Source organism: Salvia splendens, chromosome 9 (assembly GCF_004379255.2).
Source record: "Salvia splendens isolate huo1 chromosome 9, SspV2, whole genome shotgun sequence".
Lineage (NCBI taxonomy): Eukaryota > Viridiplantae > Streptophyta > Magnoliopsida > Lamiales > Lamiaceae > Salvia > Salvia splendens.
Genome location: NC_056040.1, coordinates 20,779,892 through 20,797,079, shown reverse-complemented (window position 1 = coordinate 20,797,079; position 17,188 = coordinate 20,779,892). Strand labels below are relative to the sequence as shown.

At 46.3% G+C, this 17,188-nt stretch overlaps 1 protein-coding gene across 1 annotated transcript; it reads right to left on the bottom strand.

The window, feature by feature from the left end:
- Positions 1-189: 189 nt before the first annotated feature.
- Positions 190-9,776, bottom strand: LOC121747168 (pentatricopeptide repeat-containing protein At1g08610-like). The gene is made up of 2 exons (XM_042141164.1): positions 9,576-9,776; positions 190-2,250 (listed from the first exon to the last, which is right to left on the bottom strand). Exon 2 carries the CDS (start codon positions 2,168-2,170, stop codon positions 455-457), a length of 1,716 nt encoding a protein of 571 aa, XP_041997098.1. The 5' UTR covers positions 2,171-2,250; positions 9,576-9,776; the 3' UTR covers positions 190-454.
- Between the last annotated feature and the right edge of the window lie 7,412 nt (positions 9,777-17,188).

Here is a 17,188-nt window from a genome sequence, read left to right as displayed (position 1 = left end):
TATTGTGGAATGTGGATTATCATATCTTCTTAGATAGTAATTTCACATTCATTTAGAAATGGATTAGTTTAAAGAAATGACGAAATCTTGATAGATATGAGTAGTACCGTGATACAATTTTCGATTTGAGAGATGAGTTCCCCTTTATAACTTCTATCCATATGCAAGACCAAAATAAGCACACTTGCATTTGATAAGATACAAAATTCAATATTTCGAGTGGAGAATCCATACATAAAAAAAATCCAAGAACAGAATGAAGGGCCCAAAATCTGCATCTAAAGTTATTCTAAAACGTTCAATAATAACGAGTTTCTTTAGCTTTCTCTTCTGCTTCCTACAAAAAAAAAAAACTAAAAACTTGCCCTTCTCTTCCTAAGATGAGCTCAAAACATCTCCACAAGCATATGCCTCCCCTCGTTCCTGTCCGAAACGCTAAACCTACACTACCTGCCTAAAGAGAGAGCAACTCTCTCTCTACCAACTTCTTGCGGAGCTCTGCAGCTTCATGGATCATGCCTGCAGCATGTATTCCTAGAATAATGGTGGGACAAAAGATGGGATCACATTTTTTTCTGCTTGAAATAAACAGTTTTACAACTTCAACAGCAGCATCCACTTCCTTCTTCTTGCATAACCTATGAATGATGAATCTATAACAGTTGTCTCTCACTCTCCGCCTGTTATACATCCCTATAACATTCAGCAGTTCCACGGCTTCCTCAACTTGATCAGCCCGACAGAAGCCCCAAATCAGGCATCGATATGTTACATCATCAGGACGAGGCCCATGCTCCAGCATATACTTGTACACCTCCATTGCCTTCTCCATCACTCCCTGCTTGGCCAATCCATCAACCACGATATTGTATGTGATAATGGTGGGAGAGCAATTTGTATTTCTCAAACGGTGAAGAATCTCAATAGCTTCGTCTATCATGGCCTCCTTACACAATGCACGAAGCAAGGTGTTATAAGTAACAATATCAGGAGAGCAGCCGTTTGAAACCATCTGATGAAAGTAGTCTATAGCACGATCAACCAGTCCCTCCTTGCACAGACCATTGATTATAATATTGTATGTTACAGATGTAGGAGGGCTCGAGCTTTCAATCATGTAGGAAAGCATCTCATCTACTTCGTCCCAACACCCATACATACAAAGAGAATGCAGCAGGGTATTGTACGTTATAGTGTTTGGTTCCATCCCACGTGAAAGAAAATTGCACACGACCAATGTAGTCTCTTCATAATTCCCCTGCTTACAAGTAAGATTGACAATGGAGTTATAGGTCACCATATCAGGATAACACCCCTCAACTGCCATATCCTCCATGATTTCCAGAGCCCGTGTCGCTCCAATTTTCTTACACACCAGCACAATGAGGATTGTGTAACTGATCACAAAAGGAGGGCAGCCCTTTCTGAGCTGGTCCTTCCAAAACTGGACAGCCTCGTCACACTTTCCCTGATCGAACATGGCTCGTATAATTGTGTTGAAAGTGATGGTATCAGGCGGGCAACCACTCAAGCTCATGCACTCTATCAAATCAATAGCAACTTTGAGATACTTTTTCCTACACAAACCACCAATTACCATATTATAGGTTATGATATCAGGAATCCCACCAGTCATAACGACCAACTGAAGAACCTTATAAGCCCTATCTGTTTGCTTAGCATTCACCAAACCTCTGATGATGTTTATGCAGGACTGAAAATCCGGAATCTGGTTTCTGCGCGTCATAACATCCACCAACTTCACTGCTTCGACTAATTTCCCACGGCTGCACAAACTCTGGAGGATTTCATTGTTGGTCTTCTCATCATTCTCAAGGAAGGAACCATCCGAGGCAAACTTTAACGAATACGAATACTTGCTCGGATGCATTTTGCCGTTGAATTTCCTCTCAGCTCCCATCCTGTTACCATTTGTTTTCATCTCTTGTTCGCTGCTGCGCCTATCAATGCAAACACCTGCTTGCTGCCCTCTGCACCACAAAGAAGGTGTGAATTTGGCACCATTTGTATCAGCCTGCCGCAGAGCACATTTAGTTGGAACTGTAGCCCTCGAATCCGAATTTATATCTGCTTGGTTGGAGAATGAGTTCAGCCTATGCGAATTATGAACCTCAATCAAAGATTTATGCGGAGCAATTGCATAAGCCATTGCTGTTCCTCAATTAATTGTAAACAGAACAAGCGTAAACGATCAATTTTTTGAGATGAATTCCAGTAATAACTCGACCTGCAGGAGGAATTTGAATTTGCATTCATACAATCAAACAAACTACTATCGACGAGTAGAGGAAAACATAAAAAAGTATCTAAATGCGTATACATTTTCTCTGTTGATTGTAACCGTGAAAACGATTTCATCTCATACCTTATTGATGGGGTACGAACTAAACAAGCCCAACAGCAGTGACGGCCCATCAGCCCAAAGCCCAAGGAAGAGTATGAGTTCGGCATTACCAAAGAGTTCGGAGGAGTTCGGCATTACCAAAGAGTTCGGCCTCAGCCTACAGCTCGGTAAAAGCCAACCAATCAAGCTCTGCTCTCAGGTCGGCATCAAGCTCTACTCTCAGATCGGCAACCAAAGCAGTTCGGTCTCAGTATTCGACCGAACAAGGAGTTAGTGGACCCATGCAGGATTTCCACAACTTCCAACACACCCACTACCACGTGGCGTCAACTCAGGCCACGATCTTAGGCCATGACCTACACGACCTCCACGACCTAGAGTGATGATGTAAGCCACGATCTTAGTTCAATGTATAAATAGAACTTAGATCTGATAGAAAAGGGTTAGAATCTCTCTAGAGAAATAATCATATAGCAAGTCTGTGTTGTAAGCTGTAATTCGCAGATCAAGCAATACAAACCTGCCCCCATTTCTCCCCGTGGACGTAGATTTACCTCAGTAAATCGAACCACGTAAAATTCTCTGTGTCGTAATTTATTTTTACGAGCATTTATCATCATCAAAAATTCGCGGAATCATCACTGGCGCCGTCTGTGGGAAACAGAGAACCAAATTTGTGATAAAGCGAATTTTTGACCGTTTTTTCAACCCAAAAAATGCATACCAGATCGCAGAGTACCCGTTTTCCTGCCCGTGAGAACCAGGAGGAAGCCAATCCATCCCATAGGTCTGGAAAACAGCCTAGGGATAAATCCACCACCAGTTCTCATGGCGAAGGAACAAGCCGCTCCAAAAGCCGTCACACCGAGTCTTCCCAGCAGCCCGATTTGAACGAGGCTGTCAAGCTGTTTTTGGCTGAAAAGCAGGAGGAATTCTTAACCTTCCTGCAGAGAAGCCAAAAGCAGCCGGAGGCGAAAACGGCGGATTCTCCCTCTCCCTCCATACGAGACAGTCACTACCGCAGTAGTATCATGTCTTCCAGAAGAAAGAATCCTCGGTACCGGAATCACAGGAGAACTCCATCTCCTCCATACCGAAGAAATGTCGGGTTCGCCATGTACGGAGCATTGAGGACTCCGTTCTCGGACGATATTACCCGAACTTCCCTACCACAGAACTACCGAACTCCGTCGATAACCTATGACGGACTCGTGGATCCTCATGATTTCTTGGGACGCTATCAATATAACATGGCGAACCAGGGTCTCAACGAGGTCCACATGTGCAAGCTGTTTCCCGAACTGCTTATCGGGAACGCCAGAAGGTGGTTCGATAGCCTCCCCAAAGGCAGCATTAGATCCTACCGAGATCTAATGGATGCTTTCCACAGGAGGTTCTTTCAGAAAGCGGAAGCCAGAAGCACTTCGGCTCAGCTGCTTTCTATACGTCAAGGTCGCGACGAAAAGATCAGCGATTTTATGACGAGATTCCACAAGGAATGCCTACAAGTAGATAATCTCAATGATCTACTTGTCATTTCGGCATTCCAAAATGGAATCCTGCCCGGAGCTCTCTACAGAAAGCTCGTGGAGTGCGGTCCGCAAACAGCTCAAGAGATGTGGGACATTGCGGACAAGTTTTCTCGTGCCGATGAGGCAGACCGTCGAAAACGGTCTTTAGACAGCTCATCTAGAGAAGACAAAAAGAAGCCCGGTCATAGCGATCAGAGGCATCCTCGCCGAACACCTTCTCCACTAAAGGAGAGATAGCGGTCATCCGAGGTGATCGAAAAAGAGCAAGTGTGTTCGCAGATTGCGCTTAAAAGTGCCGAGCAATCAGTTCGGCACCATCGAGCATAGCAATCACAGCAGCCGGAATCAGAGGCCGGCGAAATGACCGAAGTCACACCGGAGCCGAACTCGATGGTGTACGGCACTGAAGCCGTGATTCGGTTGAGATCGGCATATCCAGTCCCCGAACTCAATTTCTCCTCAGAAATGAATGGTGACGGACTGAGAGCCGAACTAGATCTTGCCGAAGAAAGAAGAGAATTGGCCTGCCTAAAAGCAGCCAAGTACAAGGAGCAAGTAGCCCGGTATTACAACCAAAGGGTGAAGAAGCTGCAATTTCAAGTGGGAGATCTCGTCTTGAGAAACAACGAAGTAAGCCGAGCAGAAAAGCTGGGCGAACTCGAACCCACATAGAAAGGTCCATATCGGGTGTCAGAAGTCCTCGGCAAAGGGTCTTACAAATTGACTCACGCGTCGGGAGCACAAGTACCCCGAACATGGTACGTTTCCAACCTCAAAAAGTTCCATTTGTAAGAGACAGTCCGGTCGGTCAGTCTTATGTGTTTTCTTTGTTTTTTACTTGTTCTTGTCTCTACGTGCGTTGTGTCTATGTGAGTGTCGTCTCTTACAAATAAAACTGAGGTATCTCGTTCTTCAAAGGCTGATCCCCTTTTTAGAACATACAAGCCAACGATTGTGTGTCAAAGCTTCTAAAGAGGATACAAGACCACAATTCAGCTTAAACAAGCAGTTCGTCTGAAACGAGCTGCAACAAGCCCACGATTGTGTGTCAAAGCTTCTAAAGAGGATACAAGACCACAATTCTGCTTAAGAATCAAGCACTTCGTCTGAAACGAACTGCAACAAAAGTCCGATTCTCGCGATAAAACTTGCCTGAATTAGGACAAGGGAAAGTCCAATCCACGCGATAAAACTCGCCGAATTAGGACGACCAAGTTCGGTCAAAGCAGTTTACCTCATAAGACCGAGGACGACCATGTCTAGTCAAAGAGGTTTACTGCATAAGACCACTTCGGTTAACTGGGAAAGTCCGATCCACGCGATAAAACTCGCCGAATTAGGACGACCAAGTTCGGTCAAAGCAGTTTACCTCATAAGACCGAGGACGACCATGTCTAGTCAAAGAGGTTTACTGCATAAGACCACTTCGGTTAACTGGGAAAGTCCGATCCACGCGATAAAACTCGCCGAATTAGGACAAGGGAAAGTTCGATCCCGGCGACGAAAATCGCCAAATTAGAACACAAAGACAAGTCCGGTCAAAGATGTTTATTTCATCAGACCAAAGACGAGTCCGGTCAAAGATGTTTATTTCATCAGACCAAAGACGAGTCCGGTCAAAGATGTTTATTTCATCAGACCAAAGACAAGTCCGGTCAAAGATGTTTATTTCATCAGACCAAAGACAAGTCCGGTCAAAGAAGTTTACTTCATAAGACCGAGGACAAGTACGATGAAATTTTTTCGCTAAGCTGTAAATACACAGTGTTAGAAGCGAAAACAAAAACAAAATTTCATTTTCAAATCTTGTTCGGCACACAACTCCGCTACCCTACAAGATGGCGTTACGCTATTACAAAGGACTATTCTACTGTCCAGGGTTGCTAAAGTTGAGCCATCTATTCACAAAATCCTCGTGAAGCTGAGTTCGGGCGTTCCAGGCAGCTGCAGAATAAGCAGGTCGACGAGATGCTCTAATCGACCTGCCACCTCTTCTCTGAGCCCGGGAAGCCCTAGCACCTCGGCGGCGAAGAGTCTCTTCACGAAGCATTTGTTGATCTTGCTCACTCATAATCACAGCTCCTCTACGAACTTCAGCCTGTTCTCGTCTTGACGTTTCCGGCTGTTCCAGAGTTCGTTGCTGACTTGGAGTACGGTTTTGAGCAAGTGAATCAAAGGTTTGATCTGGAGTGCGAGCATCTGTTGGCACGATATGCCGAAGGAATCTTTCTATGGAGGGGCGCCGAGAAAGAACAATGTTGTACCGAGAAGCCCAGCGCCGCAATGATGTCACGACTTGTTGGCAAGCCGAGCTCTCCAGCGCATTGTTCCTCCGGAGTACATTATATTCCTCCCACAGTTCGTCAACTCGACTCTGAACATCTGATATGGTCATTCCCCCGCGCACACGGATGTAATCCTCGTACGCAGTCCTCTCAGCAATGGTCGTATTCAGCTCGGCCTCCAGATCATTCTTATCGGACTCTATGTCCTTATTATCGGCATCCAGCTTCACCAAACGAGCCAGAAGCTCGTCATTCTTCGTCTGATCGGCTATAGCTCTTTTCTCAGCTTCGTCTAAAGCCGAAGAGTACAGCCGCTTCCAGTGAAGTACCTCCAGCTCCTTGAGAGTTAAGAATACAAAGCAGCTACGTCAGTTCGGCATTTCAGCTTACCGAGCAGGTAGTAAACCACAACAGGAGTAAGAGAGTACGAAAGGCTATACGAAGACACGAGCAGAAAGAAGAATTTTTTCATTCATAAGAAAAAAAAATTTTTCTATACAAGGAGGGCTTCAAGGCCATTTTACATAAAGGAAGAAACTAAACTAAGAGAAGGGAGACGAAATCATACTTCGCTAGCTTCGTCTCCTCCTTCTCGGTGAGGTTCAGCTTCCTTCTCTGCTTCAGCTTCAGCCTCTGCCTCCTTGCTCTCCCCAGCCTGCTCGGCGCCACCGTAGCCGATCTGCTGCGTCTCCTGATCGGCTTCCTTCTCCGGATGCCCGGCTCGCTCGACTTCGGCCTCCCGCTCCAGCGGCTCGGCCTCACCCTCTCCGTTGTAAGTCGAAGCGGGTGAAACGGGTCCCACGGAGGCAAAGATAGCCTCCAGGTTCTCGTCCCGATCAGCTCGACAACTCCGGACTCTGTCTGCAGAAAGCAGGACCGAAGATGAAGCGAGCTCCTCAAGGAGCGGCAGATTCTGAAGCCGAGCTGCTATCTCTCGGCTGTACAGAGGCAGCACGACGTCGGCCCCCTGCTCGCCCTTATCGGCAATTAGCCTTACCAGGCTACCGACAAAGGCCGAGAACTGGCTGCTCAAAAAGAGTTTCTCCGTGTAAACACGGAGAGCCTCCCCTTGGGCAACCACGGCAGCAGCATCGCTCCGCTTCGCCTGCTCTCGCTGGATGACGAGCTGGTTTTTGGCAAACTGAGCTTCATCCTGGGCCGAAATCCTAGCAGCTCTGGCTTTCTCAAAGTTTGCCTCGGCCTGCTCGGCCCGGTGACAAGCAGCCGCCAATTTCCTCTGCATCTCAGCATAGTCATTGGACGCTTTGGAGAGTTCGACGGCGACGAGCTTGGAGAGCATATCGTTCCTCTGAAAATGGATAAGAAAAAAAGTCAGCAGAGGGCACCAAAAATACAGGACAGAAGCCAAGCCAAAGAATCAAGGAGACAATTCACCTCGGCGAAGTCCGTGGGCCATAAAAATGGCTCACAGATATGCTCCGAAGGAGGCGCCAAGACCACGTCTTTCTCTGGCGCTCTCGGGGGCTTCTGGGTCTTCCCCTTCCTACTTGCCGAAGTCGACTCCGGCTTCTTTGGACCCGAAGAGGTCTTTTGCCTCTTCGGATTCTTCTCGGCATCAGGCGCCGAGCTGGTAGCCTTCTCTTTCTCCGGCTCCTCAAGCTCGGAGGACTTTCGGATAGCCTTATTCAGCATGAACACTGCCAAAAAGCAAGAAAACAAGGTTAGTTTTCTTCGTTAAAGCAGTAGAGCGTAAAGATAAAGAGAAATCCTCACCCTCGGCCTCTTCGTCCGAAGACGAGATATTGAACACGAGGTCGCCCTTGACGAGCTCAGTTTCCGAATACTGTTTCCTAATCATAGGAATCTTATTGAGCTCGCCCTCGAGCTCGGCCAACGGTTCTAACCGAGGATGGGGAATCACGGACTTCGGCCTTCTCCAAGGAAAGCCCGGAGCCGAAGTCCTATTATAAAAAAAGAAACGGTTTTGCCATTTCGGCCACTTGGTTCGGCAGAAGGCCCTAAAAGGCTGTAAGGGGATCAAGTAGAACCAAGATCCCTTCCTTTTAAACTGGAAAAAATTAAGGATTGCCCTCAGAGACAGATCCTTATCTAGCCTACGCAGTTCGGCAGCAAAAGCCGATAAGTGCCTCCAAGAGTTCGGAGTCACCTGACCTAAAGGGAGTTGAAAAAAATCAAGAAGCTCTACAAAAGGTGGGGGAAGAGGAAAACGAAGCCCGCATTCTAAGCAGGCTTCGTAAACGGTGGCATAACCCTCCGGCGGGTCGTTAGCCCTATGATCATCGTCGGGAACCACCGCCTTCCCCCCAGGTAAAAAATATTTCTCGTGAAGGGATATCACAGTATCCTTACTCAAGATACTGTGAAAATACTCTACGGTCTTCTCCCCGGATTCTTTCCGGCTAGAAGACCCCTTATCCCCTTTCCTACCGCTACCCGACACCGAAGAAGAAGAAGAAGACATTTTTCTTACTTTTTGAAAGTGAAGAAAGTCTGAAGAAGCTCTTGAAAGCGGAAGAAAATTTCTCGAGAAAGAGAGAGTATAGAAGACGCAACAGCAAAGGTGTTCAAATGAGGAAGAAAGAGCATATTTATCAGATTCGGCGAAGATTTCAAAATCGTCGCACCGTTTCGAATCCCACCTTTTCAGGATTCAACGGCCGGATTTTACTGTCGCATTTAATGCAGTCACATGCAAGGCACGTCCCCTGACGTCAGCCTCCCCCGTACCTTTATCCAGAATGCCGAAGTGACTCGCTTCGCCGAAGTGATTCACTTCGTCTTTCGGGGGGGGTAGTGATGGGGTACGAACTAAACAAGCCCAACAGCAGTGACGGCCCATCAGCCCAAAGCCCAAGGAAGAGTATGAGTTCGGCATTACCAAAGAGTTCGGAGGAGTTCGGCATTACCAAAGAGTTCGGCCTCAGCCTACAGCTCGGTAAAAGCCAACCAATCAAGCTCTGCTCTCAGGTCGGCATCAAGCTCTACTCTCAGATCGGCAACCAAAGCAGTTCGGTCTCAGTATTCGACCGAACAAGGAGTTAGTGGACCCATGCAGGATTTCCACAACTTCCAACACACCCACTACCACGTGGCGTCAACTCAGGCCACGATCTTAGGCCATGACCTACACGACCTCCACGACCTAGAGTGATGATGTAAGCCACGATCTTAGTTCAATGTATAAATAGAACTTAGATCTGATAGAAAAGGGTTAGAATCTCTCTAGAGAAATAATCATATAGCAAGTCTGTGTTGTAAGCTGTAATTCGCAGATCAAGCAATACAAACCTGCCCCCATTTCTCCCCGTGGACGTAGATTTACCTCAGTAAATCGAACCACGTAAAATTCTCTGTGTCGTAATTTATTTTTACGAGCATTTATCATCATCAAAAATTCGCGGAATCATCACTTATGAACGAGAAATCTGCTTGCGGCGGCGCGCTGTAGCTGCTCTTGTGAACTCCGCCCTCAGTTGAAATGGGACTGGACTTTCCTCAGCCTCAAATTTTCTCTCACTACTATCTGTCTATCTGTCTCTTCATTCGATTTTGCTTTATCGGAGTTTGGAAGGCCGGCGTAGTTGATTTCAAATCGGAAGGGCTTATTTTGGAGATTTATGCTGCTGGAGTTTTGTTTAAATCAGCTTATGTTAATTTCTAATCAGTCCCTATAAATAAACGTTTGTAACAAATGACACGTAAGTTTATATGAATTACAGATTTGGTTATATTCCATTTACAAAATTTTGTCAATACCTTTAACATGCTCGAATACGAAACCCAACTTAGTTGAGATAAGATTTTTTTCTCCATCTAATAAATTGTAGGTTCTAATAATCATTATAAGGGACAGTGATAAAATGCAAACTTTATGCATTGTATAAACTTCAAACTATGATCTGGACTGTTTGAAAATGTCAACAGATAATAAATTAACAACAACAAAAAATGTTAACACATTGTCAACACAACATCAACCGTTGACATTTTTTGTTGATGTTATTTTGTCATCTTTTGATATTTTCTAACGATCCAAGTTATAATTTAGAGTTTACATTTGATTATATCCCTATAGAATAATTATTGGCCATCTTTTAAGGAAAGAAAAACAATAATGAGAACATAGTAATGAAGATACTGATTTGTTCAACGATATGTAATTTCTTAGTTATTTTAAAAAATCCAAAAAAAATTGTGTGCTTTTTAATTTGAATTTAAGAATTTTTCATTAAAATAAGTATGTAGGAGTAATTTTGGAGATCCTTCATCCACTATTTTCTTATTTGATCAGTTGTAATGTTGAAGAGAAAGAAACAAGTTACTCTTCCAATCCACTCAAAATTTGGATACGAAACTTTACAAGAGTTCATTAAATATGTAGGACTTAGGAGATGTCAGTTCCCAAAGATATCCTATTCACTATATATAATGCCATATCACTACATGTGAAATACGTAAGGAAACTGTGTGTAGTATTTGGTGCTACAAGGCGGCAGTGGTTTGGCACACAAGCACAGATTGTGAGCATATACAGCTGCAGGGAACATGTTATAAGGCCTTCCTTGTGGTATCTCCCCACACAACCTATTCACCCTGAAGCTCCCATGCTTCAGCTCTTCCATCCCCAGCAAGCTCTCGGGGATTCTCCCCGTGACCTTGTTCATCGACACGTTCAGCCACCTCAACTTCTCCAGCAACCCCAAGCTCCTCGGGATTCGTCCTGATATTCGGTTTCTTGAAATGTCAAGGCTTTCCAGCTTAGCCAGGTCTGATAACTCTAATGTGGTTAAAAATTCTGGATTTGTGAAATTTGGAAGTGCTCCATTGATCTTGCAGCCTGCAAGGTGAACATTGTACAGTGGTCTCGTCGTGATCCAGTCAGGAACGGTTTGTAAGTTGAGATCTGATGATTGGGCGAATTTTTGATGGTAACAAATGCGGGTAAAAGAAAATATAGATCACGACACAAGGAATTACGTGGTTCGATTTACTGAGGTAAATCTACGTCCACGGGAAGAACGGAGGGCAAGATTGTATTGCTTGATCTGGTTTACAGCTTACAAATACAGACTTGCTATATGATCTTTTTCGTCTAGAGAGTTTTTCCCTTTTTTTGTCTATCTGATCTAAGTTCTATTTATACATTGAACTAAGATCGTGGCTTGCATCACCACTAACTAGGTCGTGGCTTACATCACCACTAACTAGGTTGTGGATGTCGTGGAGGTCATGAGATCCTGCATGGGTCCACTATCTCTTTGTTTGGTCCGCTATCCTGCATGAGATCCTGCATGAGTTGACACCACTAAATAGATCGTGTAGTGGAGGTCGTGGAGGTTCTGCATGAGTCCACTATCTCCCAGTTCGGTCGAATACTGAGACCGAACTGCTGAACTATTGCCGAGCAGCTTTTGCCGATCTGAGAGTAGAGCTTGATTGGTCGGCTTTTACCGAGCTGTAGGCTGGGGCCGAACTCTTTGGTAATGCCGAACTGATACTCTTCCTTGGGCTTTGGGCTGATGGGCCGTCACTGCTATTGGGCTTGTTTAGTACGTACCCCATCACTACCCCCCCCCGAAAAGCGAAGTGAATCACTTCGGCGAAGCGAGTCACTTCGGCATTCTGGATAAAGGTACGGGGGAGGCTGACGTTAGGGGACGTGCCTTGCGCGTGACTGCATTAAATGCGACAGTAAAATCCGGCCGTTGAATCCTGAAAAGGTGGGATTCGAAACGGTGCGATGATTTTGAAATCTTCTCCGAATCTGATAAATACGTCCTTTCTTCATCATTTGAACACTTTTGCTATTGCTTCTTCTGCATTCTCTTTCTTTTGCGTAAAAATTTCCTTCCGCTTTCAAGAATTTCTTCAGAATTTCTTCAGACTTTCAAAGAGTAAGAACTATGTCTTCTTCTTCTTCTTCTGAGTCAGGTAGCGGTAGGAAAGGGGATAAGGGGTCTTCTATCCGGAAAGAATCCGGGGAGAAGACCGTAGAGTATTTTCACAGCATCTTGAGTAAGGATACTGTGATATCCCTACACGAAAAATATTTTTTTCCTGGGGGGAAGGTTGCGATTCCCGACGACCTTCATAGGGCTGACTCGCCGCCGGAGGGTTACGCCACCGTTTACGAAGCCTGCTTAGAATGCGGGCTTCGTTTCCCTCTTCCCCCACCTTTTGTAGAGCTTCTTGATTTTTTCCAACTCCCTTTAGGTCAGGTGACTCCGAATTCTTGGAGGCACTTATCGGCCTTTGCTGCCGAACTGCGTAGGCTAGATAAGGATCTGTCTCTGAGGGCAATCCTTAATTTCTTCCAGTTTAAGAGGAAGGGATCTTGGTTTTACCTGATCCCTTTACAGCCCTTTAGAGCCTTTTGTAAAACCAAATGGCCGAAATGGCAAAATCGTTTCTTTTTTTATAATAGGACAGCGGCTCCGGGCTTTCCCTGGAGAGGGCCGAAGTCTGTGATTCCTCATCCTCGGTTAGAACCGTTGGACGAGCTCGAGGGCGAGCTCAATAAGATTCCTATGATTAGGAAGCAGTACCTGGAGTCTGAGCTCGTCAAGGGCGACTTCGTGTTCGACTCCTCGTCTTCGGACGAAGAGACTGAGGGTGAGGATTTCTTTTTTATGCATTACTGCCTTGACGACGAAAACTAACCTTGTTTTCTTGCTTTTTGGCAGTGAACTTGCTAAACAAGCTCGGTCGCAAATCCTCCGAATCTAAGGAACCGGAGAGGCCGAAAACCACCAGCTCGGCGTCTGATGCCGAGAAGAATCCGAAGAGGCAAAAGACCTCTTCGGATCCAAAGAAGCCGGAGTCGACTTCGGCAAGGGGGAAGGGGAGGATTCAGAAACCCCCAAGAGCGCCAGAGAAAGACGTGGTCTTGGCGCCTCCTTCGGAACATATCTGTGAGCCCTTTTTATGGCCCACGGACTTCGCCGAGGTGAATTCTCTTCTTGATTTTCTGGCCTTGCTTTTTTTCCCGTATTTTTGTGGCCCCTCGGTTGACTTTTTCCTTTTTCCATTTTCAGAGGAACGATATGCTCTCCAAGCTCGTCGCCGTTGAACTCTCCAAAGCGTCCAACGATTATGCTGAGATGCAGAGGAAGTTGGCGGCTGCTCGTCACCAGGCCGAACAGGCTAAGGCAGACTTTGAGAAGGCCAGAGCTGCTAGGATCTCGGCCCAGGATGAAGCCCAGTTTGCCAAGAACAAGCTCGTCATCCAGCGAGAGCAGACGAAACGGAGGGATGCTGCCGCCGTGGTTGCCCAAGGGGAGGTTCTCCGTGCTTTCGCGGAGAAACTCTTTCTGAGCAATCAATTTTCGGCCTTTGTCGGTGATCTGCTGAAACTGATGACCGATAATGCCGAGCAGGGGCCCGAAGTCGTCCTGCCGCTGTACGGCCGAGAGATAGCAGCTCGTCTCCAGAGTCTGCCGCTCCTTGAGGAGCTTGCTTCGTCCTCGGTTCTGCTTTCTGCTGACCGAGTTCGTAGTTGCCGAGCTGACAGGGACGAGAATATGGAGGCTATCTTTACCTCCTTAGGGCCAGTTTCACCCGCTCCAATTTTCCACGGAGAGGGTGAGACCGAGCAGCTTGATCAGCAGACCGGAGACAGGCAGGCCGAGCAAGAGGTGCTGCTGATCGGTGATGGGGGCACCGAGCAGGCTGGGGGGAGCAAGGAGGCCGAGGCTGAAGCTGAGGCAGACAAGGAGAAGGAAGCTGAACCTCACCGAGGAGCCGGAGACGAAGCTGGCGGAGTATGATTTCGTCTCCCTTCTCTTAGTTTAGTTTCTTCCTTCTTGTAAAATGGCCTTGAAGCCCTCCTTGTGTAAAAATTTTTTTTCTTATGAATGAAAAAATTCTTCTTTCTACACTTGTGTCTTCGTATAGCTTTTCGTACTCTCTTTTACTCCTGTTGTGGTTTACTACCTGCTCAGTAAACTGAAATGCCGAACTGACATAGCTGCTTTGTATTCTTAACTCTTAAGGAGCTGGAGGTACTTCACTGGAAGCGGCTGTACTCTTCCGCTTTAGACGAAGCTGAGAAAAAAGCCATAGCTGACCAGATGAAGAATGACGAACTCTTGGCTTGTTTAGTGAAGCTGGAGGCCGACAATAAGGACTTAGAGTCCGAAAAGAAAGATCTGGAGGCCGAGCTGAATACTGCCGTCGCTGAGAGGACTGCGTATGAAGATTTCATCTGCGGACGCGGGGGAATGAGCATATCTGAAGTTCAGAATCAAGTTGATGAACTGTGGGAGGAGCTTCATGTACTCCGGAGGAACAATGCGCTGGAGAGCTCGGCTTGCCAACAAGTTGTGAAATCATTGCGGCGCTGGGCTTCTCGGTACGACATCGTTCTTTCCCGGCGTCCTTCAATCGAGAGATTCCTTAGGCATTTCCCGCCAACAGATGCTCACACTCCAGCTCAAACCTCTGATCCACTTGCTCAAAATCCTACTCCAAATCAGCAACGAACTCAGGAGCAACCGGAAACGTCAAGACGAGAACGGACTCAGGAGCAACCGGAAACGTCAAGACAAGGACGGACTGAAGTTCGTAGAGGAGCTGTGATTATGAGTGAGCAAGATCAACAAATGCTTCGTGAAGAGACTCTTCGCCGCCGAGGTGCCAGAACTTCCCGGACTCAAGGAAGAGGCGGTAGGTCGATCAGAGCATCTCGTCGACCTGCTTATTCTTCAGCTGCCTGGAACGCCCGAACTCGGCTTCACGAGGATTTTTTGAATAGGTGGCTCAACTTTAGCAACCGTGGACAGTAGAATAGTCCTTTGTAATAGCGTAACGCCTTCTCGTAGGGCAGCGGAGTTGTATGCCGAACAAGTTTTAATAAATGAAATCTTCATTTCGCTTCTATCACTGCGTATTTACAGCTCAGCGAAAAAATTTCATCGTGCTCGTCCTCGGTCTTATGAAGTAAACTTCTTTGACCGGACTCGTCTTTGGTCTTATGAAGTAAATTTCTTTGACCGGACTAAGCTTGTGTCCTAATTTGGCGAGTTTTATCGCTCGGATCGGACTTTCCCTTGTCCTAATTTGGGGATCGGACTTTCCCTTGTCCTAATTCGGCGAGTTTTATCGCGTGGATCGGACTTTCCCTTGTCCTAATTCGGCGAGTTTTATCGCGTGGATCGGACTTTCCCTTTGTTGCAGTTCGTTTCAGACGAACTGCTTGTTTCTTAAGCTGAATTGTGGTCTTGTATCCTCCTTAGAAGCTTGGACTCACAATCGTTGGCTTATACATGTTCTAAAAAGGGGATCAGCCTTCGAAGAACAAGATACCTCAGTAACATTTGTAAGAGACGACAGGCACATAGACAGACAAAACGCACATAGACAAAAAAAAAAGACGAAAAACAAGTAAAAAACAAAGAAAGCACATACCCCTAGGACCGAACCAGACACAAGACTGACTGACCGGACTGTCTCTTACAAATGGAACTTCTTGAGGTTGGAAATGTGCCATGTTCGGGGTACTTGTTCTCCTGACACGTGAGTCAATTTGTAAGACCCTTTGCCGAGGACTTCTGACACCCGATATGGACCTTCCCATGTGGGTTCGAGTTTGCCCAGCTTTTCTGCTCGGCTTACTTCGTTGTTTCTCAAGACGAGATCTCCCACTTGAAATTGCAGCTTTTTCACCCTTTGGTTATAATACCGGGCTACTTGCTCCTTGTACTTGGCTGCTTTTATGCAGGCCAATTCTCTTCTTTCTTCGGCCAGATCTAGTTCGGCTCTCAGTCCGTCATCATTCATTTCTGAGGAGAAATTTAGAGTTCGGGGACTGGGTACGCCGATCTCAACCGGAATCACGGCTTCAGTGCCGTACACCAGACTGTACGGAGTTTCACCGTTGGAGGTTTTGGGTGTAGTTCGGTAGGACCATAGGACTTGAGGGAGATTTTCTACCCATTGTCCTTTGGCTTGTTCTAACCGAGCTTTTATCCCTTTCACTAAGATACGGTTTGTTACCTCCGTTTGTCCGTTTGCTTGTGGGTGGGAGACCGAAGTGAACCGCTGTTGAATATTCAGCTCTTGGCACCAATTCTTGAATGTCTTGTCGGTGAACTGAGTCCCATTATCCGAAATGAGGATGTGGGGTATGCCAAATCGGCACACTATGTTCTTCCAGACGAAATCCAATGCCTTCGAGCTCGTTATCGTAGCTAATGGTTCAGCCTCCACCCACTTCGTGAAGTAATCCACGGCAACGATAAGGAATTTCATTTGCCGAGGAGCTTGTGGTAGTGGTCCTACTATGTCTATGCCCCATTGCATAAAAGGCCAAGGGCTTTGCATAGCACATAGATCGGTCTGCGGCATCCTTGGGATATTTGCATGGATTTGGCACTTCGTACATGTCTTGACGAGCTGCACTGCTTCTTGTACCAAAGTTGGCCAATAATATCCCCATCTCAGAACTTTTTTAGCTAAAGCTCTAGCTCCGATGTGGCTACCACAAGATCCTTCATGAACTTCTCTAAGGATGTAGTCCGTCTCTTCTGGTCCTACACATCGCAATAACGGTTGAAGGTAGGACTTTCTGTATAGGACTCCTTCATGAAGTTCATACCGAAGTGCTCGGCATGTGATTTTCCGAGCTTCTCTGTTATCTTCGGGCAGTTGTCCTTGATCTAGATACTGTAAGATCGGCGTCATCCAGTTCGGCGAGCTGGTTACTGAATGTACCTCAGCTTCATCAATGCGTCGGTGTAGTAATTCCTCCACCTTTGAGCTCGGATATGAGGCCAACTTACTTAAAGTATCTGCTCGGCTGTTTTTCCGCTCTGGGAATGCGGATTATCCGAAAATAAGAGAAACTTCGGCTAATGCTTTGCGCTTTGTCCAAGTATTTTTTCATCCTCTCATCTCGGGCCTTCACTTGTACCCAGCATGTGATTCACTATGACTTGTGAATCACAATGGATTTTGAGAGATTTGACAAATAGACTTTGCGCTAAGTGAAGTCCGGCAAGGAGGGCTTCGTATTCGGCTTCGTTATT

Bases quoted from the DNA above. Each gene is read 5' to 3' on its own strand.
- LOC121747168 (XM_042141164.1), bottom strand. From the start codon at position 2,170: ATGGCTTATGCAATTGCTCCGCATAAATCTTTGATTGAGGTTCATAAT.